Source organism: Theileria parva, chromosome 1 (assembly GCF_000165365.1).
Source record: "Theileria parva strain Muguga chromosome 1, complete sequence, whole genome shotgun sequence".
Taxonomy (NCBI): domain Eukaryota; phylum Apicomplexa; class Aconoidasida; order Piroplasmida; family Theileriidae; genus Theileria; species Theileria parva.
The window spans coordinates 660,300-688,195 of record NC_007344.1 but is presented as its reverse complement, the minus strand read 5'-3'; the positions used below and the strand labels follow the sequence as shown (position 1 = coordinate 688,195).

Below are 27,896 nucleotides of genomic sequence, written 5' to 3'. Positions count from 1 at the left end.
ACAACCATTAACCTAACATACACAATTTTGAACTTAAATGTAGTTTTTGTTTTGCAAAAAATTGTTGCAATTTGTAATTTTACGTTGTTTACGTACAGCACACACCTTTTTTGTCATTCACACGCACTTTAGCATTTTGTTTTAATGTTTTATTTTTATTATATATTATCCATTATATTACTTGTTACAGATTTAGATTAATTGCAGTGATTTTCCCTTGTTGATTTGTCCCCAGCCGATTAATCTCCAGTGCTTATCTACTCTTCTTGAGATTGCCACCTTATCACCTATTCTTGTGCACACGGGTCCTGTTAACTCGAACTTTGCCATGTCTGGTTTAATTCCTGTAACTCTTCCCCCAACTGACGTTGATCCGATATTTACCATTAAAAATTCGTTCTTTTTGAGTTTCGACACTTTAACGTTCTTATCATTGTCAGTGACCTTGATACCCAGCAACCTCCTAAAACATTATTCTTGTACTGTTTTATTACCTTAGCAAATAGTATGTAACCTCAATTTCTATAAAGCAATCTGGAAGAGTATTTATATATCCTATCACTTGTCCTACTAATCGATCTGCTCTTGTCAATGTTGGATCCATGGTTGTACCAACCCCAATTAAACCTCCTGGTATTGCATACTGGAGGTTATTCTGCTCCGCAAACAACGATATCACTCTAAACACAAGTTATTACTATAGTAGCATGGAAATTATAATTGTGGAAATTATCCGAAATTGTTGTGATATTGTGTACATTATTCAAACGTTTTGGGTATGTAGTAAAGTACCTTGATTTGATTGATGTACATGTGATTTGTCCATTTTGGTCTTTGGAAATTATGCCAGGTCTGACTTCAATTTCGTCGTTAACTTTCAATACTCCGTAGAGTATGCTGCCTCCTGCCACGCCGCCTTGTAAATTTTCAATTTCCTCTCCTGGTTTATTCACATCAAATGACCTTATGATTATCATCTGTGGTGGGACGGTAAAGTTGCGTTTTGGGACAGCTATTTGGGTCACCAAATACTCGCTGATTACATCAATATTGTAGTTCAAAACTGCGCTAATAGGTATAATCGGGGCTCCGTCAGCTGCTGTTCCTACAGAATTCATCAAAACCAATAAATTTAATGGTTACTTGTGTACCCGTCTACTATTATTCGTATATAGTACCTGAGATGAACTTTTTGATTTCCTGCTGTCTTAAGAGTGCCTGGGACTCTTTAATGAGCTCAACTTTGTTTTGAAGTATTAATATATTCTTCAATCTCATAATCTCAACTGCTGCAAGATGTTCACTGGTTTGGGGCTGAGGGCAAGATTCGTTACCGGCAATCAACAAAAGCGCTGCGTCCATTACTGCAGCTCCGTTTAACATCGTAGCCATTAATATATCGTGACCAGGGCAATCGACAAATGATACATGTCTATCAAATTATTAGATAATGTTGACTGGTCTTATACTATATTTGGTATACTATAATATGCTTGGATTTGGTACCTTTTTAACTCCATTTTATGTCCACATCCTGGTTTTTCACACAGTGGGTCGTCTATTTTACTACTTCCGTAGGATTTATAACAACTTGGCGGCTCATGCTCGGGGTTAGTACATTTATATATCTTAGCATTTGCGTACCTATGGATTATTATAAGTATACGTCAGGAAGTATTGCCTTACCCTAATTTGATTGTTATATTACGTTCCTTTTCGTGTTTAAAACGTACTGTATGAACACCGGATAAGGCTTTCACGACTGTCGATTTACCGTGAGCGACATGGCCAATTGTTCCTAAACAAAATAATCATATTTAAAGGGGAAATAGCGGTAAAATGTATAATTATTTAGTGTTTATAAATGTGGAAGACTATGTAAATTATTACCTATGTTAATAGTGGCCTGTCTGCTGATAACTTCGGGAGTTAAAGATGTGAGTTTGGTGACATCTAAAGTGGAAAGATCCTAAATTTTGGTATATAAAAACAAAAATACTTGTTTTAGCAAATGATCTTCAGCGTTCGTGGTCATATTAATTTAAACAACTTATGGAAGGATTGAAACACAATAGTATGAAGAAATAAATTTACAAATGACAATTATAGACTTGAAAGTATTTGAATAATATGAAATGATTCTTCAATTTTATATAACAAGCATTTATTTACCCTGAAATTGTAACTGATTTGGGGAAGCGTAATTATTTACAGATTTAAGCTCATCGTGGAGGAAAAGGAACCGTAAAATCAGTTCATATAATAACTAATTGATCATAATAAATATTTTTTATTGGAATCCAATGATTTAATAGTTTCTAATTTATCTAATTACATTAGATGTGTGGGGAAATTAATCATTGTTAAACAATGCTTTATTTATCAACAACTTTTATTTTTTACACCATATAAAGTATAACTTGACTTATATTTTATGAAATATGTATTTTAAGTACTTAGTTGGTTAAATACTTCTCCAACTGTCTATAGGATTCTTATTAAAAGTATTCCACAAATTTCCTTTAGTTTATTTATTTTAGAACGATTTTTACCTAATTTTAGATTATTTTTAATATTTACATTTTATTTGTTGTCATATCAAGACATGGCTCCTTTTTTTCCTAAATTTTTTCTCAGTTGCTTCAGAGATACTAAAAAAATTCTCAAGATCCTTCCTCCTCTTAGATCTTTTTTTCCTGCCTTTTATTTATTAGTATCGATTTTATATATAATTTGTACTTAAAAGTTGATAAATTTTATTTTAATCTATATTTAACAACACCTTTCTACCTTAATGTGTAATTAGATTCTAGCTAATATATATAAATGGCATTTATCAAAAGAGTTATATTACTCGCAATAGTCTCCAAATTGGTTTCTGAGTTTTTTATAACTGGTAACACAACCTTTGCAGCCTATGCAGACCCTACCGCAGATGACAGTTTAAGCAAGGCAATACCTGACACAACTTTACCTGGTGGATCTGGACATGAAGTTGACTTCACTAGTGAGACTCTGATGGTACCAAAGAGGCCTTTGGTTAAGGTTGAAACTACAGTTGGTCCGCCTTTTGAGCCTAACCCTGTATTGGTTAAGAAGTTAACCGATTCTGTCGGTCCTAAGGGCAATGTTAAACTTGAGAGTATTAAGGAGGAGGACGTGATAAGGATTCCAGGAGGTAAATCTCCCATTGAATCTAAGAAGAAATCAGTTGTTACCGTTAGCAAAGACATGCCAAGCACAAGTTCTGGAAACAATAAAAAGAAAAAAGTAACTTTTTCAGACGAAACAAAGGTCATTGAGCCACTTACTAGGGGTAATTTCACCACATTCGGGTATACTCCATATGACGATTATACTCCGGATACTAAAGCAGAAAAAATTTACAGGGGTGGCATGGTAAGTGTTTCTGATGATGAATCAGATGATGAAGAAGATGCAGGGCCTGAACCCATTCACACACCTGCTAGTTACGACGGCATGCACTATGTAAAGCCATATGATCTACCCAAATCTAATGAATCAAATCTCGAAAAACTTAGGAAAAATGCAAGAAACACTTTATCCAAAGCAGGAAAAACCCTGGAAAAAGTAGCGGATAGGACGAAGGTTTCCACAATGAGGGTAGTAAATGAGTTTAGAAACAAAACATCCAAATCCAAAGCTCCTGTAGAACCGGAATTAAGTAGTACAACAAGTAATCCAACTGGCCTATCATCAAGATATGCATTGTCATCGTCTCAGTTTAGGGGCAAGTTGAGGAACTCATCAAGGGATATTCTATCAAAACAGGCTCAAATTTTGAAAAACATAGGGGGTATGACTAGGCAAGGAGTTTACCGCTTGAATGCTCATTTAAAAACAAACTCTGCTGTTGCTCGTAAGTCTTGCAATAGTAAATTTAATTTAGTCAAGGAAAAGATAAAGGAGTGCGGCCGTAAAGGCTCAAAACCTTGTAAACTGAGAAAAGACGAGGGTACTGAAGCTCCGAAGGTAAAGGGCTCAATGACTATGTATTTTAAAGACCAGTATGGTCGTCTATTGAGTGAAGATGAAATTAAATACTTGTAACTACCTAAAGATTTATACTAAAGTGTAATACAACTTTTATAATGTAATATATTCCTTATGTAGTATTTCATTCATTTATTGGTCAATTTTTATCTATTTTTGTCAGATCAGAAAATTGAAAATAAATTCCACAAAAAAATATTTATGTGTGTTGACACTTTAATTTCTAGTTTAAATTATAAAACACGATGAAATGAATTTATTTTGTAATTTAATATTTTTTTCTACATTATTTTATTTAATTATGAGTGTCAAATCAGAGGTTTCCGTAAACGAACGCATTTATGACATTTGCTTTAAAGCTTGTGGAAATACTCCGCCTAGTGACGACGCCACGAGAAATGACTTCGATGCAATATCAGTTAGTTTATATATCTTAACTGTGCTTTTTAGTGCCTTAATGAGTGCAAAGCAGGTATTATAAATTTGGTAATGAAGAAAATTTATGAGCCAAATGAGTCTAATAAACTGAAACCAGCTTATACAAGTCCTGGTCGTAAAAACCTCAAAAGGTTCAAAAAACGATTAAACAAAATTGGTAAGCCTTTTAAAAACGCATTACAAAGAAAGGAAAAAGAGTATGACCTTGTCTCGATATAAATTGAACTTGAATCTAATAATTGAATTTTCTTCCATTATAAGTATACGAATATTCTAGTTGAAATTTCACCAATCTATTTAAAATACACAAAAATTTTATATTAAATGTTCATTTTTCACTTAGGATAATAGATTTATTTAAATTTTGAGATGAGATTTTTAAAAATTTTGGCTTTATCGTTAATCGTTTTCGGTGTGCGATATGGGACAACCTATGACCATCAGGTATTAAATTCAAAATAAATATACTTTAGGACATAATGGATAAAAGCCTGAGATCCATAAATGAAAGTTTGCCGCCTGAAAATAGGGGTTTATTTCTAAGTTTTTTAGGGAACATCTTTAAGCCTATAATTCGTGGTATTTCTAACTTGGTAGCTCCTCCAGATCCGCCTCCGCCTCCGCCACCTCCACCTCCACCACCTCCTCCACCACCGGCTCAGGTTGTTCCACCGGTAGAAATAGCAAAGGTTGAAGTTAAAAACACAGAAATTCAACCAGAGAAGCCAAAAGAGCCTGAAAAGCCCAAAGAGCGAGAGAAACCTAAGGAGCCGGAAAAGACCGAGGAGCCACAAGATGAAGAGGAGGATGACGGTGAAGACGAAGAGGAAGTTGAGGAATAGTATGATTAAGGTTAATTAAATATTGTTATAAGATTAAATTTTAATTTTGTGTGATATGAAATTAAAAATATTCAAAATTCATTCTTCATCTGATAACGTTTCCTTAACCACCTACAAATACATAAACCAGTGATAAAATACCTCTTCAAGTTTTATTGTAATCTCATAAACATCATCTCCTTTCAACATGTCCTTGACAAAGTAACATTGTACCTTCATTTGGAGCTAAAATTACGTTAAAACATTTTGGTCACTATGTATATAGTAATAGTATAATAACCTGGTCTAGAGCTCCGATAATTACTCCACAAAAAATATTAGAGTAGTTTAAATCCTTTAAAGTTTCAGGCAATTCTACAAATTGGTCCAGTGGATTTTCCTGGAACGTAATGTTGTACACTTTATTCTCCTGGTCAACCTCCACAACATTCCCAGAGATTCCCAAAAACATCTTAAACCCGACCTAATCCATTGAATACAATTAAATATATACAGAAAATTAGTTAAAAATATATAAATGTGTTTGAGTAAATGGGTTAGAGATGAAAATTGGTATACTTTTGCGATAACTTCAACGGTACTTCTAAAATCTGTACATGGAACACAGCCAAGTTTGGCGAGTAGTTCGTCTACAAGTTTACTGCCTATATTTTTACCCCTAATAAATTTTGAAAAATATACACAAAAACTAACATCAATATCAAATGCTCGTTTACAGCATCGCTATGCTCCTTATCTCGTACAAGCTGACTTATCATTGAACCATAAGTCAGACAAAACAGTTCTGAGTTCTAAAAATGTTAAATATTCAGTAATAATTATTTACGTACCACCTTCTCCATCTTCGCAAATGCGTTTGCACCTAACTTCGAATAATTATCCATTTACATTAAAATAATTTAATTAATATTGTATTAGTACAATTTTATGGATAATGGTTAAATTTACTAAATATCGGCCAACATTAGCAATATCAGGTACTAATTGCCTTCTACAACATTAATCAAAATTTTATGATAAATTCATTTTTATATTAAAGTATAAATATAAATCGTTATTAGTTTTATTTTGTTCATTGTGCTTTTTTTACTTTAGTGTATTATATTTCATATTTTTAACTATTTTAAATTCTACAAATTTTAGAATCTTCAAATTTCTTTATTTTTCCAAAATTAGTTTTCTTATCCAAATGTCATTAAATTAATTTAAAATATTGCTAATATAACCTATGATGGATTTGAATTCACGAAAAAATTCATCGGAATCTCAATCAGCAGATTCTGAAAATGAAAAGGCCCTGGTTGTCGATACCGGAGCATACTGTCGTTCCACTTATCTGGATAAATCCGGCTGTAAAATATATGTGACTAGCGGAATAAAGTCGGAGATTGAGAAATATAGGCAAAAGAACCCATTGGAATCTTCAATTAGAACTGTTTATACTCCCATAGTTCGTGAACCTTCTCCCGAGGATGTTTCCTTTGTGAGGAACTTCGCAAGTTTAACGGGAGATTTGCCCTTTTTATCCAATAACGATATCGGATGTATAGCTCTAACCCGGAGATTACAAATAGAAACTGGAGATTTATCATGTTTGAGGGAAGCTCCTATGACCCTTAAAATTGACAAACAGACAAATAATTCAAAAAACAAATCTAAAAAGGATCTGAATCACATTGGCTTTGACTGTTGGATCGGGTCCCATAACGTTAACAGTTACAACATTCAGGTCAAGAAATCCGCCTCTAAAACCGTCTCTTGCATGACCACCGACTTTGCTATGCAAAATGTACTCATTCAAATGGGACTTAACGTTATTACTCTTGACGGGTTTGTCGCCAAATCCATTCGAAGATGGGGACAAATGTGCAGGTAACTTCACTACCATAATTAGTGTATAAGCATTTTTATTATATAACTCTGTAAAAATGTTTTAGGGCATGTTATGAAGTGTATCCGAATACCTGTAGACAGTTTTGTTCAAAATGTGGTAACGCAACAGTTGAGCGAGTGCCAATAACAGTAGACTCAGAGACCTCAGAAATCATCGCAAGGGATACAAGGAAGTGGATTAACACCAGAGGAACTATTTATACGCAGCCTAAGCCGGCAACAGGCAGAACGGATAAACCATACATTACAGCTGAAGATCAACTTTTAATGCCTGCATTTAAAAATTACATGAGAAATATTAATCGCAAAAATAAAGATGATCCACTATCACATTTTTATGCCGTAAATTTTATTTACTGATTTATACCAAGATAATTATATTATTCTAAAATAGTATAAAATTGGTATAAAATGTGTTAATAAATTTGTAGGAAGATACTAAAGAAAATAATATATCATCTACAACTGCAGTTTCAAGTTTTACTAATGTTACTGTCGGACTGGGGAGAGGGAATCCAAACTCAAATCGCTGGATTCAAAGACATAAACGCAGTTTAAAATCAAAATAATATTTTACAACAAATATTAAACTTTTTAAACAATAAGTTAGTCCATAATTGATTTTATATTGGTGAGTGTGTATGGTGATGTTACACATTTTATATATTTTAAAAAAATGTGTAATTTTTATTTAAATGGAAATTTTACTCAAAATTTTCAAAATTTTATATTTTAGTATATTTTTTTCAACTCTTTCTCCACTTGTAAAATATGGAATTTCAAAGCATACAAACACCGTCATGCTCGAACTGGGTTCCCTTCCAGGTATTTTTATCACTTATACTATCTTTATTTTTATTTAACAATTTATTGTATAATATATTCTATTATAATTTGGAATTAATATTGATAATTTGAAGACATGGACCAGATGTTACCAAACGAGGAATCTCCAAGCTTATCGGACTATTCTGAGCCGCTAGTTGCTAAGAAAACTACTTTGGAAAACTTTCCAAACCCGTTCATGAACCCTATTGAATGTAACAGGGTTAATGTGCAAGAGTCGTACGTTTGTGACCCAGGTGTGTAACCACAAGTTAATTATACTTCAGACAAGGTTTTAAATAACTCAGAGGCTGATCGTTTAGACGGTAACTTTAACCATAATTGACACTATTTCAGAACTTTTGAGCCTAGAACGACTCAACTCTATCCATCACTGTGAAGGGTTTGGTGACGTCCCTTACAAGTATTTCGCACTAATATAATTAGTAGTAAAATGTTATTATATTATCAAATTATTAACAATAGATGTTAAATGATGAATAGGATAGGAGTGGCGTTGATAAATCGAATACCAAGAGAGGATTTGAGCACTTTGGCAGATGAGTTGTTAGACCGTTGGAAGTTAAGTCATCAGAAATGTGAAGATGGAATTATTATCGTATACACTAAACAGGATCCTGATGTTGTTATTAAGTGGAACAAAGGTAAATTTTTTATGTTACCAACCTTATTATTATAACAATGTAAACCCTAATAGAATTAATTTTGATAGGAGTTGAGCCTTATTTGAGTACAAAAGTAGTGTCATCAATTTATCCAATGTGTCAAAATCTATTACAAAATGAAAAATTAGCAATTGCAGTTGAAAAATGTAAGATATTTTATTTAATTATTTCATCCGTTTTAGGCACATCTTTCGTTACAAAGGTAAATTTTTGATATTTTTAACCAAATTAGAGAGTCACTGGAGAGATATTACCACCAAAAGAAACTCCTCAAATGTAGAACACACATAAAATCAACAAGTTTTTTTACACATAAAATTTAACATATACTATACTATTATATATATACTATTAAGTTATACTAACAGTGAGATGTATGCAGTAAAGGTGATGGAATAATTTGTATAGGTTAGTAACTTTGGTAATAGCAAGTGTGGTAGGATTGGGGTTTTTGGCGATAGTAGTATCAGGTATTTTGATCATAATTTCAAGATCGGAATTAGCGCTTTCGGGAATGTAACTTTTTCGACCCAACGCCATTTTATTGTTGGAGGTGTAATCTATTACACATTGCACTATTTATTAATATAAAATGTAGATTTATAGATTCTTCCCTGTAGATTATGAAAATAATTTTAAAACTTGTGTATTCTTGTGTATTTGTGTTTTTTAAGACATTATCCACCAGTTTCGGAGTGGAATCTTCCCTTTCTAGTAAAAGGCTCAGTTTTACCCTTAATTCGAGAAAATTGCACACCGAGAACATCGAGAATAAGGAATATCTTTCTAGTAAAACGAGATTCTTCTCGAAATTGGGAAATTTTGACGACAGTAAATTCGGTCAAATTTCTGAATCTGCAAACTTAAATAAAGTATTTAAGGAAGACAAAGTAACAATAACAAATAAACAAAAAGAGATTGACGTAGACTGTTTAATGTTATTCAAGGCTGCGAAATGCTACAAACAAGAGCTCGAGTTAGTTAAGACTTGGGAAATCAAGCGTTTATTTACACATTCACACTATAAAAGACAAAATTAATCTGTAATTTTAGAGTCGACGATTTCATGCTAGATATATTCATAGAAGACGAAAAAAACATGAAAAGAATTAATTTTAAGCAACTTGGGGGTGATGGGCCCACTGACATAATTTCCATAAGGGATGATTTGTTGTACCTGAGGTCAGACTTTCATAAGAACAGGTCACCTCAAAAACCGTCTCAACACTACCATTTAGGTGAAATATTCCTATGTCCAGGTTAAACTTTGTTTTGCTTAAATTTTGATTTAATCATTTTCAAACGATAATTTTAAGGAGTAAAAAATTCTTTAGGATTCATCAAAGGCGTAATTGACTCCGAAAACAAATTAGGGCTTAAAACACCTGAAAAGTTTGAGAAAAGTTTAAACGTGGGCAAAAGGTAATTTTTCTAAAACAAGCTAGTTAAGGGCTGATTTTAACAAGTGATTAGGGGAGGCGTGGCTGCAAGAATGAAAGGTATTTCTGACATCAACGTGAGACTGTGTTTCATCCTGGCTCATGGTATATTACACCTGTTAGGGTAAACAAAGTAATTAGTGGCCATAATTTTCTTCAGGTACGACCATGAAAAGGAGGAGTGGTTTAACAAAATGGCCGGAATGGAAGACGTTCTCTTAGACGCATTTATTGATATTTTGCCAATTGACAATCCAGGAGTTGGTCCATAAAACTTACCAAACCGTCAGTTTCTTCCAAATAACAGGAAATTCCAAAAGCAAAGGGGACCTCTGAAAAATTAAAGTGTCCTAATGATGAGAAAATGGCGAGTTAAAAAATAAGCCAAATGTGTTTCGCGAAAGTCAAATCGACTTCAAGAAAAGATTTTTATCAAAATTTACGAATCATTTTTTATCAATTTAAAGGTTTTCGAGGACTGGAATTTTTAGAGTTGATTTTCTAGATATTTGTCGAGTGCTTTTTTATAGTGGTCCTGTTGTCATGAGATATAATTTACACAAGTTAGATTTTTTATCCAATTCACAACATTTTAATGTAATAGCTCTATTGTATACTTTTTTTAAAATTTATTCACCCTTTGTACTAATAATTCTCGGTAATTTCGTTTAATTTTTCAAGCTTTTAGTTATTTTAGCTTTAATCTACCATGTTTTTTCCTGTTTCCCAAAACTGCCGCAGCATTTTTTAGATAGAATGCCAAAAAGTGATTCTGACTACGAGCCGCTAGCAGATAAAGAAGAAATGAACGAACCTGATAATAAAGTTCCGGTGACCGCTCCGCTTCCCTTCTTCAGCCTCTCAAACTTACCTAAATTTAATAATGGAGAACAAGACTTCAGCTATGACCCAGATGAGGCCAAGAAAAAGGTGAATCTTCGTCCATCAGCGCCTATTAGTCTGTTCGGCTCCCAAGGTGGAGTGATGAACGGGTTTTTTTCAGCGCCTCAGGGGATACATATGCATACGCCTGGCGCTTTTCAACAAAATAAGATAAAAAATTCGGCGGGTGTTGGCAAGGGCAAAGTGTGTGACGGTGGATCTAATAATGTGTCGGATGTCGGCAGTGCGATAGAAGATGGTACAATGGAGATGTTCAGATACGACCCGCAGCCGATCCACGGAAGTAAGAAAGAATCTTTGACTGATTCTAAGCTGATTCAGCCCCATCGGATACTCCCGATGTTCCCCTTTGTCCCATCTATATCGGAAGAGGGTTTAGGTAAGGATTTTTCAAGGGGGAAGGAACACAGTCGAGACTTTACCAAACGCGATTTGAAGCACATAAAACACTCTTTGAGCCGCAAAACTTCCGAGGTTCATGAGTCTTTCAAGGGTGTTACTGCCTCAGCAGAAATCCGCGAAATCTGCCAAGTCAAACTCTGGAAGAAGATGATTGAAAAAAACAAATCCCTTTTCAAATTCCCTGGCAACCTCAAACATCGAACTTCTCTACAAATTCCACAACAACCTAAAACTGACCCTGCCCACCTAGAAGAACTAGCTGATGCACAGCGAACCGATGGTAAATTAGAGTCTGAAAAATTAGAAGCCGATAAAAAGGTGAATAAGACCATTAAAGATATGGAAATGGCATGGGCGATTAACCGATTTTACACACTCGCAGGTACTACACACCACCACTAACATATTTTCCATACATAACGTATTTATCCCGTTTTACCTAATCTTACAATAGCATAATTTACTATAAGCATAAAAGTAGTTAGAAGTTAGGCAATAATGATGCAGACGAGGTAGTTGTTGATTTGGATTTGTTTGACGCAGATGACGAGCTTGACACTGAGTTGAAAGCCCTGAGAAAATCACTACGTAAACTCTCAAACCAAAAGATTACAGTTTACCCTTACCAACTCATGAACTATCCCTCAAAAATCTCAAACAATACAAATAAAAGTATCTTTTTATTTTTATCATTTTTTCAGACCTCTTCTGGCTAATCGATGACGACTCCTCCGATGAACAAGATCAACCAGATGATAACCAAGCCGATCAATCAGAACCTGCAGCACATCAAGAAGAACAATCTAAATTAAACACACAAGAATTGAATACACAGGAATTGAATCCACAGGAATTGAATGCACAAGAATTAAACACACAGGAATCGGATGTAAAAGATGATTTGGATGTAAAAGATTCGGATTTACAGGATCAACTGGATGTAAATGATTCCGATTTAAATGATGAGTTGGATGTAAAAGATTTGGATTTACAGGATGAATTAAATTTATCAGAAGAGTTTGATGTAGGAGATGATTTGAATGGAGAGCCAGAAGAATTAGGAGCTGAACAACTGGAACCTGTACGGGTGGACCAGAAAGAATCATCGGAGAAGGTGGATATAATAGATGAATTAGAGTTAGAGTTGGAGTTGGAAAATGAGTTGGATGATATAGAGAATGAATTAGAGCGAGAACTGACGAAGGAGACGTTGTCAGTGACCGAGACAGCTGAGCCCATTATGGAGAGGAGAGACGAAGTATCTGAACTATTTGGTGAGTTGAAAGAGTTTAACATGCCAAGACAAAGCCTTAATCTCTACGACTACAACTACAGGTGGACCAAGTACAGAAATGAACTTAAACATAAACTCACACTCTCAGATTTCTTAGAATTTGAAAATTGCATGAAGAATTCCTATGGTTACACAGGTGTAACAGCTGATTCAGATGCTCAATCATCCAAATCCGACAAGAAATCTGAAGACGATCCTAACATAGGACTGCTGTTAAAGTTGTATAAAGTAAGTAAAACAAACTTAAAGTTGTTATTACATTACAAAAATCCAGAAGTTATAGCGATGGTTAACAGCGTAATCTATGACTTAAACTCTTCAAATATTGTGTATACGAGCGTTTCAGAAGATGCCGATAGTAAGGTGGATTTGTTACTAAATGTGCCATATAAAGACGAACATAGTGATTCCCTTGTAGACAGACTCAATGACAAGGGAGATAAGGACGACTCGGTGTTATTAACTGGAAAGGAAAGTGACGTCAGGAGACAGTGGAGAAAGAGATTACAGACAATGAGTAAGGAAACACGCTTAGCATTGGTTAACATGGGAAAGAGTTTAAAGTATATTGAGAACGCTTTCATGAATATCGAGTCTTCCAGGACATACGATTCCATGGTTGAGTACTGTGAAGTTAACACATTTTTCAAGAACTGTGACTACTTGGATATTTTAAATCACTCGTTTGACGCACATTATTTGTCCCAGGGCCCACATGAAATTGGAAAAGACGATGAAATCCTTAACAAACGCGAATTAATACACACGAGAGTTGCTAGAAATCTGGTCAACATCCTGCCGTTAGTGGGAAATAAGGCTAAAATACACTTTGCAAGGTTTCATAAACTGGATTTCAGAACCGCCTTGCTCAGTTTAATCAGCGGTAACAGGAAGAAAAGCCACGAGGACCAGAAGTGGCATCTGAAGTGGCAAGCGCATCCACCAGTGAAATCAATAATAAATATGAATTACAAGGATGATGACATGGTCGACGGCCTTCAAAACCACTGCAGCAACTACTTTGTAAACTCAACGGACCTGAGCCTGACAGATGACACCAGGGTTGTGCTCCTGGAATACGTTGAACAGTATCCGCTGCTACTAAATAACATCGGAATGACCTCAAGAATTGATACGTATATTAATACCAGCAGTAATAAGGATAACAGTGACCAAAACCAGAAGGAGAACGTTCTAGGAAATGTAGTTTACACTAACGAATATGAGTTATTCGGAGTTAATCACACCCTAAAAACTAATGAAATGCAGTCAATTGTGGATAACACACTCTTCAAAGCCCCCATCTTCTACACTATCAACGGTACTAATTATAGTATAGTCATAATCACCAAGTTTTACTTTACTATTATCAGTATTATATTATTATAGTATTATAGTATTATAGTATTATCACAATATAATAATATTATATAACAATATAATAATATAATATTATAATAGTATATAAATTATTTTAGAAGTGGAGAGGAAAAAGAATTTGAATGCTGAGAATAAAGGCGATTCTGAGGAGTCGCAAGTGGAGCAGGAAAATAACCAACCGCCGCCTGTTAACAACAAGGTATTGTATAATAATAACGATATAACGGGATTGGGAATGCCAATGTTTGACTTTATAATAACGAGATCCACAAATAACCCGGCAAACCAGTCAGCAGGTGAACAAACTTCTAACGAAGAGTTGTTATATATTAGAGAACTGGACAATAGTGTGTTATGCACAGTGGGCCAGTGTGAGCCTAAGATAACAATAAATAACCCAAAGAGTAAGAATTATTTGGAGGATAACAAGTTACTATTAAAGGCCTGGGTACTGAAGACAGCAATGATTAACCCTATGACAGATATGAAACGGCTACGCAAAGTAGCCAGGAAGAAGTTTTACCCAGTGATTCCAGAGAAAGAGATTACGGGAGTGCTTAAACAAGTTGAAAGCACTTCAATTTTCAGTATGCGTCCTCAAGCACTGGAGAAGATGATCCAGGCGACAATTAAGCCAGAAGTCGTATGCTCTCTGGAGAGTACCAGGGCCCAGAAATTCAGGATTAAATCCAGAGGAATTAGACGTCTAATGAGCCATGAAGGGATTTCAGTGGTTTGCTCAATCCTGCAACAACAGGAGAATCACTTCAACAGCTCCATGTCCCAGGCATTTGAAAAGCTCAAAAGCCTCAAGAAAAAATACTACACCAGGCTATCCACACTCAACATTGACCAAAATATCGTCACAAGTAAACTGCAACAATTCAATATCCCACTCAACCAATACACCCTCTACGGACTCTCATCCCCAACCAGTGACACAATTGACAAGGCTAATATTAAAGTTATCGATAATACTAACAATGCTGACAAGGTTAATAATCTTAATAATATTGACAAGGTTAATCCTAATAGTGTGAATAATCCTAATAGTGTGAATAATGTTAATAATAATATGAATAATGTTAACAATAGTATGAATAATGGTTTGAGTGGTATAAGTGTGAGGGTGTCGTATATAGAGAAGATATTGAAGTTGAGTAGTTGGAACATAGCGAATGACGTGAGGATGGTACTGAAGGGGAACGGCCAGTTTTCACTGTACGGTTTAGGAGACCCGTCCAACTGCGGTTTAGCAATAAACTTGCTAAAGCGTCAGATTTACACTAACATTAACACGAACATGGGCAGTAACATTTATAACATTAGCATAATCGGGAATAACTACGAGGATCTCAGAAAACTCTCAATGGACGAGCTTTCAAAGCGCCTGCTAATGTACGGAGTAAGTGAAGCGGTGATTAAAACGCTCCCACGCTGGGATCAAGTGGCACTGGTGAGACAGTACCGGGACGGTTTCGGAGTTGTTAAGAACTTTGATGATTCTAACAAGTTTAGAATTCCACCCAACGAGTATCAGTCGCAGCTAAGGCAAATAATACTTAAGCAGAAGTCAGCACTGGTACACGCAAATGCAGACTACGCAAATGTAGACTACGCAAATGTGGACTACGCAAATGTAGACTACGCAGATGATTACACTGAGGAAAAAGTGGATAGAATTGACTCTAGCGATTTGATGAACGTGAACAAGTCTGGAATGGACTCTGGTGGTAACGACTCTGTAGAAAAGGTGGACGACATAGAGAAGGAAAAGGAAGAGTTGAGATTACTGAAGGAGTCAATTAATATGAAGAAGAATCTGGATTTAGTGATTGAAGACAGTAATCTGATACCGGTTTTGGGCTTAATGTGGTTACGTCAGAGCAGGAAAACACCGTCAGAACCGTTTGGAAGTGAACGTGCAGTGTTCATCTACGGCCAAGAAAATGTGACAAAAGTCCTAAGGTGGAGAAAGAAGTGCGCAGAGAAGAAGACGCATATCCCAAATGAAACTATTTTCGTGAGTAACGTGAACAATAACTTCGGAAAACGTATTTGCCGTAACTGCGGACAGTCCGGCCATATCGCATCAAATCCTAAATGCCCACTGTACTCTGGAGACAAGCTTAAGCATGACCCGCTTTCAAGACAAACGCGCAAGGAGCCTGAAGTTGACACTTCTGACGATGATTTGTTAACTAAGCCAATAGCGCTGATGAGGGATACCGAGTCTCTGTTTCACACTGTTAACACCTCCTTCGATTCTGACGTAGAATTCCCGCTGGAACCTTCAGAAACTAAACGAAAACGTACAGCAGACACTTTTGACCACATTCACAGGCTCAAATATTCCACTGACCCTAACATTCTCAGCGGAGTGGCCGGTGTTAACGGAGACGATAGTGGAGTATTGAGTACGTCAGACATAAGGATAATCAATAAGATAATAATAAGTATAGAGAAGGAGAATAGGTATAAGCCGTTTATGAATAGGATTTCAGAGACTATTGCGCCAAATTATTATAAAGTTATCCAGAAACCCGTTTGGCTCTCACTTATCAAGCTAAGGGTTAAAAATAAATACTATACCACAGTATCCAGTCTCATGACTGATATACTGTTGCTGGAGATTAACTGCAAGTTGTATAACTCTGAACACTCACAAAACGCATGGCTCAGACACATGTCGCAGATTCTGGTGGATGATCTTACCGCGAGAATTTCCTCTCACATTCAAAATAAACAACAGTCCAAACTCATCCAACAAATACACACTAAACACATCAACTCTTACCGCAACTCACTCAATACTCAAAATATCAACAATGTAAACGTTAACGGAGTGAATATGCCTAATAATGTAAATGTCAACGGAGTGAATATGGTCAATAATGTAAATGTCAACGGAGTGAATATGGTCAATAATGTAAATGTCAACGGAGTGAATATGGTCAATAATGTAAATGTTAACGGAGTGAGTATTAATACTGAGGGGAGTAGTTTTAATACTCAGAACACTAATTTCAACACCGGGGATAGTTTTAACACTCAGCAAACTAGCTTTAACACCCAAGAGGTGAGTTTAGACACTCAACAAACTGACTTAAATACACAACAAACAGATTTAAACACTCAGGACACTAATTTCAACACTCAAGAAGTGAATTTAGATACACAAAATACAGATTTAAACACCCAAGATGTTAATTTGAACACTGAAGAAATGAGTTTGAACACTCAGCAAACAGATTTAAACACTGAAGAAACGAGTTTGAATACTCGGGAGATGAATAAAATTTCGGGAAATTGAGATTTAATCGTAGGATGTAAGATATTATGAGGAGTTCCAACGTGGTAGTGTGGAATATTTTAAATGTTTTAATTTTTATAAAATACATTTTATATATTTAAAATGATCCGTTTAAAAAGTATTTTAATATTTCTAGCAAGTTGGTGTTTTTTCCATAAAATCGTCTCATTCGGTGTTAAGTTCACCTCTTGCAATTATGAAGAGGATTATGAACAGGATTTTGTACCTTTACTCTGAAAATTAAATATTAAAATTGTTAACTAAATTAATAATTTGAATTAGTAATTTGAATTGATAATTTTTTAGGACATGACTCCGCCAGATTCTCTGGAGCGAGATGAGGACTTCCACGACGATATTCCGTACTATAACGAGTGGAACGAGAAAATGACCGACTTCCACCCGAAATCGCTTCTTTCAGTTATTGTCCCGCCCAAATCCAGTGAAACCTTTTACGAAACTGTTTTCAAACAGCCCACAACCATCAAGGGCATGTTCTTCACTACCTCCAAAGATGATTATCTAAGCGTTCAAGTCGTCGTTAAATCCCCCGTCAGTACGTTTTCTCCTACTTTTTTTTCAATGATATTTACTAATTTTTAATCATATTTACTAATTTTTACAACTTAACTAATCAAATTTAATAATAAATTTAATCATTTTACAACTTAACTAACAATTTATTTAATTTATGTAACAATTTAATTTGTTTAATAATTGGTCAGACCAAGTATTGTATACGAATGACTCGCCTGAGGGTTTGTTTTCGGTTGACGCGAACATGGTCGGGGATTATGAAATATCTCTGACAAACACGCACTGGATGACTCCGGTGTCAGTGACCTTTGCCACTGGCACTGACGATCACTCGATTTTGAAGACTGAGCATGTGGAGAACACCTTTAACAGGGTTAAGAAGCTTGAGGAACACATTGATAACATTTACTCCCAGTTTAGATACTTTTGGACTCACAATAACAGGCAAATGAACGCGACTAAAAAGGCCCAAGGCAGATTACTTCTCTACGCGCTACTTCAATTCACTGTTATTCTCCTTTGCTCACTCGTTAGCATTTGGTACGTAAAGAAAAGCGTTTCCAATAAACGAATTCTCTAAATTTACTACACATTTTACATATTCAATAACTATACGTAGTACTTATATACCCTGGAATCACTCAGGAATACACTGTAAATACTCATGAATACACTGTAAATACTACAAAAATACACTGTAAATACTATAAAAATACACTGTAAATACTATAGAAATACACATAAATACACTGTAAATACTATAGAAATACACATAAATATAGTATAAATATATTGTTGATAAGATTATTTGAGGCTATGGCTGAATTGCATGAGGTTGTAGATGTGGTTGTATTTTTGGTTGCAGAGTACGTACTTGGCATTTCTGAGCTTCCTCTGAGGTATTTTGTACTCTGTGTACGGGTTAATTTTCTTCATGTTTACAATTCCGCAGAGCTTGCAGAAGCTGACTTGCGGTCTGAATTCGACGTAGTGTTTCAGTTTATGTGCGATTTGGTCAAAACACATGAAACGGTCAACCTCGAACCCGGGTAACACGTAAATGCACTTTACGCCAGTGTAAAAGTCAGTACTATACAGTGAGGGACTGATGTACTGTTCATGTTTAACGACTTTGAGCACGTGTAACTTGCTCACAATGTCACAGGGGTTAAAGAGCACCAGAGTCCCACGCTTAATCAGGATTGACGGGGAGTTCACACTGTTACTGTTAAACTGAGCACGTGAAGCTGAGTGCAGTGATTGTAACTGCGGCTGTGACTTTTTCATGTCATCTAATCTCAGCTGTCGGTACACAAATCCGTGGAAAATTGAGCGTGAGTCTCTTCGACTCACAAACTCCTTAGACCACCAGAAGTCCCACTCTATGCAGATTTTAATCACCTTCACTATGCACAAGCTGTCCTGTAACACGACTATGTACCAGCCACTGTCGTTCCATAGGCAACTTTCAAATCCACTCCCCTTTTGAGCTCCAAAGTAATCCGTCACATCATCTTCTATCGGCGTTGGCGGGTCTATTGACACGGGAATTGTATACAAATTGTCATGTGCCTTTTCAAATATCTCGTTTGGAATTATCTTAAACTGCTGGAACATGTGATACGTTAACAACTTTATATTACGTATCAAATCCGCACTCTTCAACTGTATTCGCAACATACTCGACACTCGCACCACAAAGTCCTCTATTATCCTCATCACCGACATACCACATTTATCCATATTATCACACGTAGTATTCAGTTTGTCAACAGTATTCAGTTTATCAGCTAGTTTATCGTTATCTGGATGTTTGAGATTCTGTTTACTGGTGAGATTAGGTTTGGCGGTATGTTCGGATGCTACGGTGTCAGTGGAGATATCTGTGGAAATAGTCTCAATGTTAAGATTGTCATTTGACAGTGAGTAGCCAAAGGCGTATTTATTATTCAGATACAAGGGGTTAAATTCTTCTTTAGCGTGTGGATCCTGTCTCGTGGAGTCCCATAAATACGATAAATCATAGCCAAACGAATGACAAATATTCGACGCCAAATCCTCCAAATCCGACATACTCACACTGTTACAATCAGCTGAGCTATTATTGCTAACGGTGTTACCACTACGATCAATGGTGTGACCCTCTGGGTCACTGTGTGTCATGGGATTCGTGAGTAATCTGAGGAAAGAGAGCAGAGTAACCAAAATTTCAAGACGTTTGGCGTATAAGTTCATATATTCTTTAGCTCTGTTAAGTTCATAAAAGTAAACTAACCACGTGCCGTAGGGTACGTTAGGCTCCATTTCAATGAGCCTTATGACATTTTTACAGAAAGTTGACATGCCGCCGTAGTCACTGCCGTTTTTAATATGTGTAAATCTGTTCACTATGTCCATCAGACTTAGGCCCTTTGACAAATTGTAGAAACACTTTTCCAACGAGCATAGGATTCCGTACTCGCCTCTTCCGCCCTGTAAACGGTCCCACAACTGGCCTATTGAACAGCCTCTGTTATACTCTGACATGTACATTTCTCTGTACGTCTCGTTAAAATTGAACTCCTCGTACACCTCAGAGCCCTCCGAACCCTCATACATACTCTCATTCTCGTTATTACTCTCCTCATCATACGCCGTTGTATTGTGGTCCACATCCGTTATAGCACTGGCAACTGTGGCACCACTGTCAACTGTGTTAACAGTGTCAACAGTGTTAACAGTGGCAGTATTATCTAAAGTATGTGTATCTGAGTTGGCTGTGTGAAAATGGTTATTTGAGTCTACAGCGTTGTTTGGTTCGGCTGGGTTAGAGTCTGCAGTGTTTGTGTGTGAGAATGTGGTTGAGGAATTGGGCGAGTGTGTGGATGGTGTTTCAACTAGTGAAGTCGTATTTGTCAATGCCGTTGTGCCATTCACATCATTCACTAAGTCGGCAGTAACTGAATTGCCCAAGTTGGCACCGTCACCAGAATTCACCGTGTCACCTAATAACTCGGTAGAAATAGCGTCTGTACTATGAATGAATGGATAGGAGTATTCTAAATTACTGGTGGCGGTATTAAGAGTAGTGGCGTCGAGTGAGTTGCTGAAGAGTGACATCCAGAGAATGGACGGGAACCCACCCTCCTTCATGTTTGGAATTCCACGTACAATTAACCAATGCTTAATAATCCTCATCAGGGGCCTCACCATGGGATGTTCGTCGATGTAACTCTTAAACAGCTCAGTGTGTAACAGGGGATACAAAGTGTTAACTGAGATGTCGCACAGTAATCCGTTTTTAGTCTCGATTATTATTATTGGCACCTTGGCTGATTCTACAAGCTTTATGTTAGAGTCTGCCAGGACCCAAATTGGGCACTTATTTCTCTCTTTTAACACATGTTGCATGTTCGTTAACTCGCTGTACACTTTCTGTAATATTATCCTCGGATCTCCGCCAAATGAGTTACTCAGTAACACAATGTCAAGATCTGAATAAGCAGCGGCTGACGTACCTTCAGAGTAGTCAATATCAATATCGTAGGCCGTGGAACCTGTTAAGTGAACTATAGTGTCTTCACCGAGACAGTACTGTAAAAACCGCTTTACGCTGTCAAATAACTGATTCTTCTCATTTGTGCAATGTTCCCCAGGGGATATGTTATTTATTATACCGAACATTGTCTCCTCACTTGACATTAATATCGAACTCATTATGTCACCGATACTTATTATGTCGTCCACTAACTCATACTCCACCGTATCACTCAACTTATTATAACACGTGTCACCGTTTAATCTGTCATATCCTCCATTATTCAGGTGGGACACTTCATTCAATTTGTAATCCGCTTCATTCAATTTGTAATCCGTGTCATTCAATTTGTAATCTGTGTCATTTAGATGTCGGGAATCGGGATCATTGGGGGTGTTGAGAGAGAGTTGGTTGATGGAGTTGTGAAAAAAGACGTAGTTAATCCAGTTATCAAAGAGTTTAAAATCGAGGTTTGTGTACATTAAAAAGGGTTTATCGCAGTTAATGCAATGGATTCCCTCCAGAAAATCCGTACACTCCAGACCATTGTCCAAATTACAATACGTCAAATCCGTCTCATCACTCAATAACGGAGAATCCTCAAACACATCTCCCAATTCATTACGCGTTTCATTTCTCACATCACTTTTCACATCATTTCTCAGTTCATTTCTCACATCATTTCTAAGTTCACTTCTAAGTTCACTTCTCAGTTCATTTCTCGTGTCGTTACGAGTTTTTAGATTTTTAAACTTATTTATCAATTCATCACTTGTATCAGATTGTGTGTGACCATGAGAATGGGAATGAGATTGAGTGTGAGAATGTGAATGAGATTGAGTGTGAGAATGTGAATGTGTATGTGAATGTGATTGATCTAGAAAGCAATTGTAAGGGATGTAATAGGGCACATTGCATCTGCATTTGCAGTAGTCGAAAGGGCCGGGACTACGTAAAATCTGCTCCTTATAACTAGACATTCTCACTTGAGATTCGGGCTTATCCTATCAAAAAACTAAATCCAAACTCATCTTCAAACACAACATAAAATTTCATCATCAAATAATCAATTTTATTGGCAAATTAGTCAATTGTATTGGCAATTTTATTATCAAATTAACCAATTTTATTGTCAATTTTATTGTCGAATTGGTCAATTTTATTGTCAAATTTTGTATGGAAAAAATAAATTATGGGAAAAAATCGAGAATTTGAGAGATTTAGGAGTGACTTGCTACTGAAAGATTTAGAGCGGTAGTATGTATTGAAAAAATGAAAAATTGTTTAAAAGACTGCAGTGTAAATAAAACACGGTTGGGGAGGAAAAGTAACCCAAAGATTTAAAAATATCCAATTAAAATAAATCAAACAATTGTTAAAATCGACTAAAATTAGAAAATGAACTAAAATTAGAACAAATAATCAATCAAGATAAAATCAAATCCACGAAAATAAACTCAAACTAAGAAATCAATTTACGAAATCAATTTAATAAATCAATTTACGAAATCAATTTAATAAATCAAATTTAGAAAAAAATAATAAATTTAGAAATCAAATTAGGAAAAGATTGGCAAAATAAAAAAAGGTAGAACCGAAATGTATAGATGGAAAAAACTGGCTGGGGAAAGGGTTAGATACCTTGTTATGAGTGTAAAAAATTGAGAAATCCGATTAGAGTGTGAGAAAGGTATAGAATTCTTCCCTGGTTCAGATACGGCGCTGTAACTAAATCACCATACTCCCGAAATCGTCGGGAATAATCCAGCCAAACTTAAAATTAGTGAAATAGTATGCCGGCGATTAATTCAAAGCTTTGAGGAATAAAAAACAAAGTCGGGAACTGGTAAAAGATGCTATCCCGTGAGAGAGACTGCCCCAATCATGAAACTGATGTTAAAATGGGCGACTTTGCGTAGCTTTGAACAGTAAAAAAATAGAAAAAAACAAGAGAGAACCGTAGCCAAAAATAACTTTGTGAGTTAACTTCTTCGGGTTAATTGGGTCCCAGGGCGGGAATGCCTACATATCGTGCAAAAATGCATGGACAGGAAATAGTACAAATAATCTTTTTTCTTCTAACCCCCAAACACCTCTAATTTTCCTATTATTTTTCAATTAGTTATTACCAACTTTAGGCCAGAAAAGTTTTATTTCACTCAACATTTCACCTGCCTAACATTTCTTCCATTATTCCATTTTCACATTATTCATCCCCAATCACAATTTTTTACTCTTAATCACAATTTTTTACTCTTAATCACAATTTTTTACTCAGTTTACCATTTTTATTCATTATTATTCTTAGATTTTATAAATTAGTTAGCATAAATTTTGGTAAATATTCATAAATTTATACTTTTGGGATGTTATTTTTCTCGAAAATTTTTTACTCACTTTTAGTCCAACGATTCATAGTTTAGATGGAATTATTTACGCATTTTTAATCTGTTTTGGACTTGAATCCAGTGATTTGTGACTGGTTACGCAAGTTTAAAATTCGACATCAGACCACTTAAATCACAAATTTTAACAAATTAACTCTTAAATTTTTGTCATCAAATTTTATCAAATTGCCGTCAGAATTTTTATCAAATTGCCGTCAGAATTTTTATCAAATTGCCGTCAGAATTTTTATCAAATTGCCGTCAGAATTTTTATCAAATTGCCGTCAGAATTTTTATCACATTATCTTGAGAATTTTTATCAAGATTTTCTAATTGAGGATTTGGGCTCTCATACAATTGTCACTTCGTGATCTTAAGATAGTGTTTACAAAATTTTATCTATTAGTGTAAAATTTCGCTGTATATATGAAAAGTACACGTAAATCTCTCTATAAATATCTAAATTTCATACATTAACGGCTAATTATACAATTTATCACCAAGTGATCATGTAATTGTGTTAAAATTTTATATATTAATTTGTATTTGTGAGTTGTTTGATTAAGGTTAGCAACGGTATGTACAGTTGATAGGGGAAAATGTGTAGGTTTCAGATTTGGTGTGGAAAAAGATACGAGAGACGCCGCGGCGAGTGAGTGATTTTTTAATGTGAATTTTCAATTTAGAGATTTGAATTAAAAGATGTGTGTGGATTTTCGAGGGTACGGTCTCCGTGAGATCTAGGTTGCGTCTTAGGAGACGCAGGTCTGAAAATTACTTGCTTTAAATTATTTTTTAAGTATTTAAAAATTATTTTAGTAAAATATTACATAGATTCACAAATCAAACGTTCATTTAGTATTGATTTTCATCTTCAGTTTTAACAAAACCAAAGATTCCAAAAACATAATCAACCAGAAAAATAATTTCAAACTCAAACCAAAAAATGAGAGAAGTTATTGCAATTCACGTAGGACAAGCCGGTGTACAACTCGGAAGCTCCGTCTGGTAATAACTTACACATCTACACAATCCCACACCTATACATCTATATACTCCAAATACCAACAATATTAACACACTAATATATAATAGTAAAAATTACATAGTAAAAAATTACGTGGTAAAAATTGTATGGTAAAAATTATATAGTAAAAAATTATATACTGAATGTTATATAGTGAATGTTATGTAATGTTGGAAATTGTGATGATATTTGTAGGGAGTTATTTTGTGCTGAGCACGGAGTGAAGCCTGACGGTACCACTGAGAAAGTTAGCAAGTCCAAGAAAGATGAAGAAGGAGCCGCCTTCCACACATTCTTCTCAGAATCCGAATCCGGCAGACAAGTAACACAACTCCATACCCCTTATTAACCCATAACTATACCCTATTTACCCCTAGACTATCCTTATTTTACCCTAATTTAACCTTAACTATAGCTATTTTAGCTCTAGATTATCCTTATTTTACCCTAATTTAACCTTAACTATAGCTATTTTAGCCCTAATTTAACCTTAACTATATCTATTTTAGCTCTAGATTAGCCCTAATAACACTATGTTAACTTTTAATTATACTCCTAATAGTGTTAATGTGTGAAAAAGTGTTAATGATGTTGATAGGTGCCGAGGTGTGTGTTTGTGGACTTGGAGCCTAGTGTGATTGACTCTGTGGAGAAGGGCAAGTTTGGAAGTTTGTATCATCCTGAGCAGTTGATATCTGGCAAGGAGGACGCGGCGAATAACTTTGCAAGGGGACACTACACTGTGGGCCGTGACATTTACTCACCGGTCATGGACAGGATTAGGAGACTCACTGACATGTGTGACAGTGTTCAGGGCTTTTTATTCTTCTCCGCTGTCGGCGGAGGTACTGGTTCCGGTACTGGAAGTTTACTGTTGGAGAACATTGGCGCGGAGTTTGAGAGGAAGACTAAGCTGTCGTTCTGCATCTGGCCGTCACCTCAGGTCTCCACTGCAGTTGTAGAGCCTTACAACTCAGTTCTGACCACTCACTCGCTGCTGGAACACTCTGATGTCGCAGTTGTGCTCGATAACGAGGCCATCTACGGCATTTGCAAGAATAACCTTGAAATTGGCCGCCCCAACTACCAGAACCTGAACAAGATCATTGCGCAGGTGATTTCCTCACTCACAACCTCACTGAGGTTCGACGGTGCACTCAACGTTGACATGAGCGAATTCCAAACTAACCTTGTACCCTACCCGAGAATCCACTTCATGCTCTCCTCATACTCACCCATCATCAGTAAGAGGAAAGCCAAACATGAACAAATGTCCGTCTCCGAAATCACATTCTCAGCATTCGACCCCAAGTCCATGATGGCTGAATGCGATCCCAGAACAGGATACTACATGTCATGCTGCCTCATGTACAGGTATCACATCCCTATCCACCACAATATCCAATTAGTTATCCACTATACTATTATACTATTATACTAAGTATATTAAGTATATTAAGTATATTAAGTATATTAAGTATATTAAGTATATTAAGTATATTAAGTATATTAAGTATATTACCTATATTACCTATACTGAAAATGGTGTGTAAATGTATGTGTAGGGGCGATGTTGTGCCTAAGGATGTGAATCATGCGATATCGGTGGTGAAGAATAAGAAGACTGTGAAGTTTGTTGACTGGTCTCCAACTGGGTTTAAGTTTGGAATTAACTACCAGCCTCCGTGTGTGGTGCCGGGTGATGACATTTCCAGGCCCTCGAGGGCGGTTTGCATGATCAGTAACTCCACTTCAATTGCCGAAGTTTTCACCAGAATGGACAAGAAATTCGATCTTATGTACGCCAAACGTGCGTTCATCCACTGGTACGTCAGCGAAGGCATGGAGGAGTGCGAGTTCCAGGAAGCCAGGGAAGACGTCGCAGCACTTGAAAAAGACTACGAAAGCGCCGGAAGCCAATAATCAACACCTAAAAATTACTTCAATTTTTCAACGTACATCACATTTCACAATATATAACCCAGTTTACATGCAGAGCACATTTAACATAATTTACAGTTTATAATACGTGAATAAGTTGGTAAAATTGATGAAATTATGAGAGAGTTAGAAGTAGTTGTGTCGTTTGATGTATTTTTTATCTAATTTTTTGATTGTTAAAAAGCCTACGTAGGCCATCAAAGTCGGCCAAATCACCCACCAAAACGCCTGAGATAACTTAGCCCACATTCTAAACACAATTTATCACAACTATTTACTCAAGCGTATTGCTAATACTATTGTTAAGGGTAAATATAGCCAAATTAAGGGGTAAATTAAGTCTAATCTAGGGGTAAATTAAGACTAATTAAGGGGTAAATTAAGAATAATTAAGGATAAAATAACACTAAATTAAGCCTAAATAACACTAAAATAAGCCTAAAATAACACTAAAATAAGCCTAAAATAACACTAAAATAAGCCTAAAATAACACTAAAATAAGCCTAAATAAGCCTAAAATATGAGTAAATTAAGACTAATTAAGGAGTTAAAATACTATTGTTAAGGGTTAAATTAGGAGTTAAAATAGTATAGTTAAGGGTTAAATTGGGAGTAAAAATACCTGGCGGGAGCTTGGTGAATGACGGGATAAACGAATTTGAGTTGGAATGGCGAGATTGACTGTTGAAAGTAGCCGCCGAGGACAGTTCTTCTGTTTTTCCAGACCATTTCGTGCTCAGGTGGGAACGGGTAACTTCCCAGCGGTTTCTGCGTAAACTTTGGCGTGATTCTTTTAAGTATTTTAGAACTTAAATCCGCAGTGTCTCTGCCCATCACAGAGAAGAATCGAACGTTCCGTCCAATCATCATTAATTTTGATAAATATAAATCTTTTCAAACTTTCAAAAATTGTAAATTAAAATAAAATTAAAATAAAATTAAAATAAAATTAATAAATTGTGAAACATTAGTAAAATAGTGCCCACGTCTACACATCCTCCAGAATAAACAATAACAAGCAAATAGTAAATAACCATGTAAAAAGGGTAAATAAGCA

At 35.7% G+C, this 27,896-nt stretch overlaps 12 protein-coding genes across 12 annotated transcripts; 8 read left to right on the top strand and 4 right to left on the bottom strand.

The window, feature by feature from the left end:
- Nucleotides 1-152: 152 nt before the first annotated feature.
- eIF-2gamma (Elongation factor Tu GTP binding domain) lies at nucleotides 153-2,305 on the bottom strand. The gene is made up of 8 exons (XM_760769.2): nucleotides 2,000-2,305; nucleotides 1,891-1,969; nucleotides 1,687-1,798; nucleotides 1,507-1,644; nucleotides 1,179-1,432; nucleotides 793-1,105; nucleotides 495-680; nucleotides 153-463 (listed from the first exon to the last, which is right to left on the bottom strand). Exons 1-8 carry the CDS (start codon nucleotides 2,033-2,035, stop codon nucleotides 193-195), a joined length of 1,389 nt encoding a protein of 462 aa, XP_765862.1. The 5' UTR covers nucleotides 2,036-2,305; the 3' UTR covers nucleotides 153-192.
- A 521-nt stretch (nucleotides 2,306-2,826) lies between these two features.
- TpMuguga_01g00334 (uncharacterized protein) lies at nucleotides 2,827-4,071 on the top strand (the record flags this gene model as incomplete). The annotated part of the gene is made up of 1 exon (XM_760768.1): nucleotides 2,827-4,071. The coding sequence occupies one exon, from the start codon at nucleotides 2,827-2,829 to the stop codon at nucleotides 4,069-4,071; it is 1,245 nt and encodes a 414-aa protein (XP_765861.1).
- A 244-nt stretch (nucleotides 4,072-4,315) lies between these two features.
- On the top strand, nucleotides 4,316-5,294 carry TpMuguga_01g00333 (uncharacterized protein; the record flags this gene model as incomplete). Its single annotated transcript, XM_760767.1, has 3 exons — nucleotides 4,316-4,432; nucleotides 4,465-4,659; nucleotides 4,926-5,294. The coding sequence occupies 3 exons, from the start codon at nucleotides 4,316-4,318 to the stop codon at nucleotides 5,292-5,294; spliced, it is 681 nt and encodes a 226-aa protein (XP_765860.1).
- A 15-nt stretch (nucleotides 5,295-5,309) lies between these two features.
- trappc3 (Bet3 transport protein) lies at nucleotides 5,310-6,495 on the bottom strand. The gene is made up of 6 exons (XM_760766.2): nucleotides 6,125-6,495; nucleotides 5,988-6,085; nucleotides 5,853-5,952; nucleotides 5,575-5,757; nucleotides 5,436-5,519; nucleotides 5,310-5,405 (listed from the first exon to the last, which is right to left on the bottom strand). The coding sequence occupies exons 1-6, from the start codon at nucleotides 6,176-6,178 to the stop codon at nucleotides 5,373-5,375; spliced, it is 552 nt and encodes a 183-aa protein (XP_765859.2). The 5' UTR covers nucleotides 6,179-6,495; the 3' UTR covers nucleotides 5,310-5,372.
- NOB1 (Nin one binding (NOB1) Zn-ribbon like family protein) lies at nucleotides 6,310-7,772 on the top strand. Its single transcript, XM_760765.2, has 3 exons — nucleotides 6,310-7,166; nucleotides 7,232-7,529; nucleotides 7,619-7,772. The coding sequence occupies exons 1-3, from the start codon at nucleotides 6,523-6,525 to the stop codon at nucleotides 7,754-7,756; spliced, it is 1,080 nt and encodes a 359-aa protein (XP_765858.1). The 5' UTR covers nucleotides 6,310-6,522; the 3' UTR covers nucleotides 7,757-7,772.
- An 87-nt stretch (nucleotides 7,773-7,859) lies between these two features.
- Nucleotides 7,860-9,253, top strand: TpMuguga_01g00330 (phosphatase family protein). Its single transcript, XM_061304977.1, has 9 exons — nucleotides 7,860-8,012; nucleotides 8,108-8,269; nucleotides 8,300-8,338; nucleotides 8,370-8,436; nucleotides 8,517-8,677; nucleotides 8,746-8,844; nucleotides 8,881-8,900; nucleotides 8,931-9,168; nucleotides 9,202-9,253. The coding sequence occupies exons 1-8, from the start codon at nucleotides 7,883-7,885 to the stop codon at nucleotides 8,976-8,978; spliced, it is 726 nt and encodes a 241-aa protein (XP_061161552.1). The 5' UTR covers nucleotides 7,860-7,882; the 3' UTR covers nucleotides 8,979-9,168; nucleotides 9,202-9,253.
- Nucleotides 9,254-10,748, top strand: TpMuguga_01g00329 (uncharacterized protein). The gene is made up of 5 exons (XM_061304976.1): nucleotides 9,254-9,674; nucleotides 9,752-9,957; nucleotides 10,033-10,120; nucleotides 10,172-10,261; nucleotides 10,298-10,748. The coding sequence occupies exons 1-5, from the start codon at nucleotides 9,322-9,324 to the stop codon at nucleotides 10,407-10,409; spliced, it is 849 nt and encodes a 282-aa protein (XP_061161950.1). The 5' UTR covers nucleotides 9,254-9,321; the 3' UTR covers nucleotides 10,410-10,748.
- Nucleotides 10,681-17,512, top strand: TpMuguga_01g00327 (uncharacterized protein; the record flags this gene model as incomplete). The annotated part of the gene is made up of 5 exons (XM_760761.2): nucleotides 10,681-10,795; nucleotides 10,835-11,824; nucleotides 11,950-12,114; nucleotides 12,144-14,057; nucleotides 14,215-17,512. 5 exons carry the CDS (start codon nucleotides 10,681-10,683, stop codon nucleotides 17,427-17,429), a joined length of 6,399 nt encoding a protein of 2,132 aa, XP_765854.1. The 3' UTR covers nucleotides 17,430-17,512.
- On the top strand, nucleotides 17,505-18,563 carry TpMuguga_01g00326 (emp24/gp25L/p24 family/GOLD family protein). The gene is made up of 3 exons (XM_760760.2): nucleotides 17,505-17,651; nucleotides 17,736-17,985; nucleotides 18,155-18,563. The coding sequence occupies exons 1-3, from the start codon at nucleotides 17,532-17,534 to the stop codon at nucleotides 18,544-18,546; spliced, it is 762 nt and encodes a 253-aa protein (XP_765853.1). The 5' UTR covers nucleotides 17,505-17,531; the 3' UTR covers nucleotides 18,547-18,563.
- A 195-nt stretch (nucleotides 18,564-18,758) lies between these two features.
- On the bottom strand, nucleotides 18,759-22,764 carry TpMuguga_01g00325 (uncharacterized protein). The gene has a single exon (XM_760759.2). It carries the CDS (start codon nucleotides 22,461-22,463, stop codon nucleotides 18,771-18,773), a length of 3,693 nt encoding a protein of 1,230 aa, XP_765852.1. The 5' UTR covers nucleotides 22,464-22,764; the 3' UTR covers nucleotides 18,759-18,770.
- Nucleotides 22,765-24,146: 1,382 nt separating this feature from the next.
- On the top strand, nucleotides 24,147-26,860 carry TpMuguga_01g00324 (tubulin/FtsZ family GTPase domain protein). The gene is made up of 5 exons (XM_061304975.1): nucleotides 24,147-24,522; nucleotides 24,557-24,878; nucleotides 25,093-25,219; nucleotides 25,496-26,271; nucleotides 26,463-26,860. Exons 2-5 carry the CDS (start codon nucleotides 24,817-24,819, stop codon nucleotides 26,818-26,820), a joined length of 1,323 nt encoding a protein of 440 aa, XP_061161551.1. The 5' UTR covers nucleotides 24,147-24,522; nucleotides 24,557-24,816; the 3' UTR covers nucleotides 26,821-26,860.
- A 73-nt stretch (nucleotides 26,861-26,933) lies between these two features.
- TpMuguga_01g00323 (putative integral membrane protein) lies at nucleotides 26,934-27,775 on the bottom strand. Its single transcript, XM_760757.2, has 2 exons — nucleotides 27,462-27,775; nucleotides 26,934-27,088 (listed from the first exon to the last, which is right to left on the bottom strand). The coding sequence occupies exons 1-2, from the start codon at nucleotides 27,707-27,709 to the stop codon at nucleotides 26,965-26,967; spliced, it is 372 nt and encodes a 123-aa protein (XP_765850.1). The 5' UTR covers nucleotides 27,710-27,775; the 3' UTR covers nucleotides 26,934-26,964.
- Nucleotides 27,776-27,896: the final 121 nt, after the last annotated feature.

What these genes read in the sequence shown, in the direction of transcription:
- eIF-2gamma (XM_760769.2), bottom strand. Translation starts at nt 2,035, where the DNA reads ATGACCACGAACGCTGAAGATCATTTGCTAAAACAA. An exon ending in AATCAAAAAGTTCATCTCAG is followed by an intron (nt 1,106 to 1,178) that starts GTACTATATACG and finishes TGAATTCTGTAG; the next exon opens with GAACAGCAGCTGACGGAGCC. An exon ending in GTTACATACTATTTGCTAAG is followed by an intron (nt 464 to 494) that starts GTAATAAAACAG and finishes ATAATGTTTTAG; the next exon opens with GAGGTTGCTGGGTATCAAGG.
- trappc3 (XM_760766.2), bottom strand. Translation starts at nt 6,178, where the DNA reads ATGGATAATTATTCGAAGTTAGGTGCAAACGCATTTGCGAAGATGGAG. An exon ending in AACGAGCATTTGATATTGAT is followed by an intron (nt 5,953 to 5,987) that starts GTTAGTTTTTGT and finishes AAAATTTATTAG; the next exon opens with GGGTAAAAATATAGGCAGTA. An exon ending in CCGTTGAAGTTATCGCAAAA is followed by an intron (nt 5,758 to 5,852) that starts GTATACCAATTT and finishes TCAATGGATTAG; the next exon opens with GTCGGGTTTAAGATGTTTTT.
- NOB1 (XM_760765.2), top strand. Translation starts at nt 6,523, where the DNA reads ATGATGGATTTGAATTCACGAAAAAATTCATCGGAATCTCAATCAGCA. An exon ending in AGATGGGGACAAATGTGCAG is followed by an intron (nt 7,167 to 7,231) that starts GTAACTTCACTA and finishes AAAATGTTTTAG; the next exon opens with GGCATGTTATGAAGTGTATC. An exon ending in CACTATCACATTTTTATGCC is followed by an intron (nt 7,530 to 7,618) that starts GTAAATTTTATT and finishes ATAAATTTGTAG; the next exon opens with GAAGATACTAAAGAAAATAA.
- TpMuguga_01g00330 (XM_061304977.1), top strand. Translation starts at nt 7,883, where the DNA reads ATGGAAATTTTACTCAAAATTTTCAAAATTTTATATTTTAGTATATTT. An exon ending in TGTTATTAAGTGGAACAAAG is followed by an intron (nt 8,678 to 8,745) that starts GTAAATTTTTTA and finishes TAATTTTGATAG; the next exon opens with GAGTTGAGCCTTATTTGAGT. An exon ending in AGCAATTGCAGTTGAAAAAT is followed by an intron (nt 8,845 to 8,880) that starts GTAAGATATTTT and finishes CATCCGTTTTAG; the next exon opens with GCACATCTTTCGTTACAAAG.
- TpMuguga_01g00329 (XM_061304976.1), top strand. Translation starts at nt 9,322, where the DNA reads ATGAAAATAATTTTAAAACTTGTGTATTCTTGTGTATTTGTGTTTTTT. An exon ending in AGTTTAAACGTGGGCAAAAG is followed by an intron (nt 10,121 to 10,171) that starts GTAATTTTTCTA and finishes ACAAGTGATTAG; the next exon opens with GGGAGGCGTGGCTGCAAGAA. An exon ending in GGTATATTACACCTGTTAGG is followed by an intron (nt 10,262 to 10,297) that starts GTAAACAAAGTA and finishes AATTTTCTTCAG; the next exon opens with GTACGACCATGAAAAGGAGG.
- TpMuguga_01g00326 (XM_760760.2), top strand. Translation starts at nt 17,532, where the DNA reads ATGATCCGTTTAAAAAGTATTTTAATATTTCTAGCAAGTTGGTGTTTT. An exon ending in AGGATTATGAACAGGATTTT is followed by an intron (nt 17,652 to 17,735) that starts GTACCTTTACTC and finishes ATAATTTTTTAG; the next exon opens with GACATGACTCCGCCAGATTC. An exon ending in CGTCGTTAAATCCCCCGTCA is followed by an intron (nt 17,986 to 18,154) that starts GTACGTTTTCTC and finishes ATAATTGGTCAG; the next exon opens with ACCAAGTATTGTATACGAAT.
- TpMuguga_01g00325 (XM_760759.2), bottom strand. Translation starts at nt 22,463, where the DNA reads ATGTCTAGTTATAAGGAGCAGATTTTACGTAGTCCCGGCCCTTTCGAC.
- TpMuguga_01g00324 (XM_061304975.1), top strand. Translation starts at nt 24,817, where the DNA reads ATGAGAGAAGTTATTGCAATTCACGTAGGACAAGCCGGTGTACAACTC. An exon ending in CAACTCGGAAGCTCCGTCTG is followed by an intron (nt 24,879 to 25,092) that starts GTAATAACTTAC and finishes TGATATTTGTAG; the next exon opens with GGAGTTATTTTGTGCTGAGC. An exon ending in TCATGCTGCCTCATGTACAG is followed by an intron (nt 26,272 to 26,462) that starts GTATCACATCCC and finishes ATGTATGTGTAG; the next exon opens with GGGCGATGTTGTGCCTAAGG.
- TpMuguga_01g00323 (XM_760757.2), bottom strand. Translation starts at nt 27,709, where the DNA reads ATGATGATTGGACGGAACGTTCGATTCTTCTCTGTGATGGGCAGAGAC. An exon ending in ATTCACCAAGCTCCCGCCAG is followed by an intron (nt 27,089 to 27,461) that starts GTATTTTTACTC and finishes AATTGTGTTTAG; the next exon opens with AATGTGGGCTAAGTTATCTC.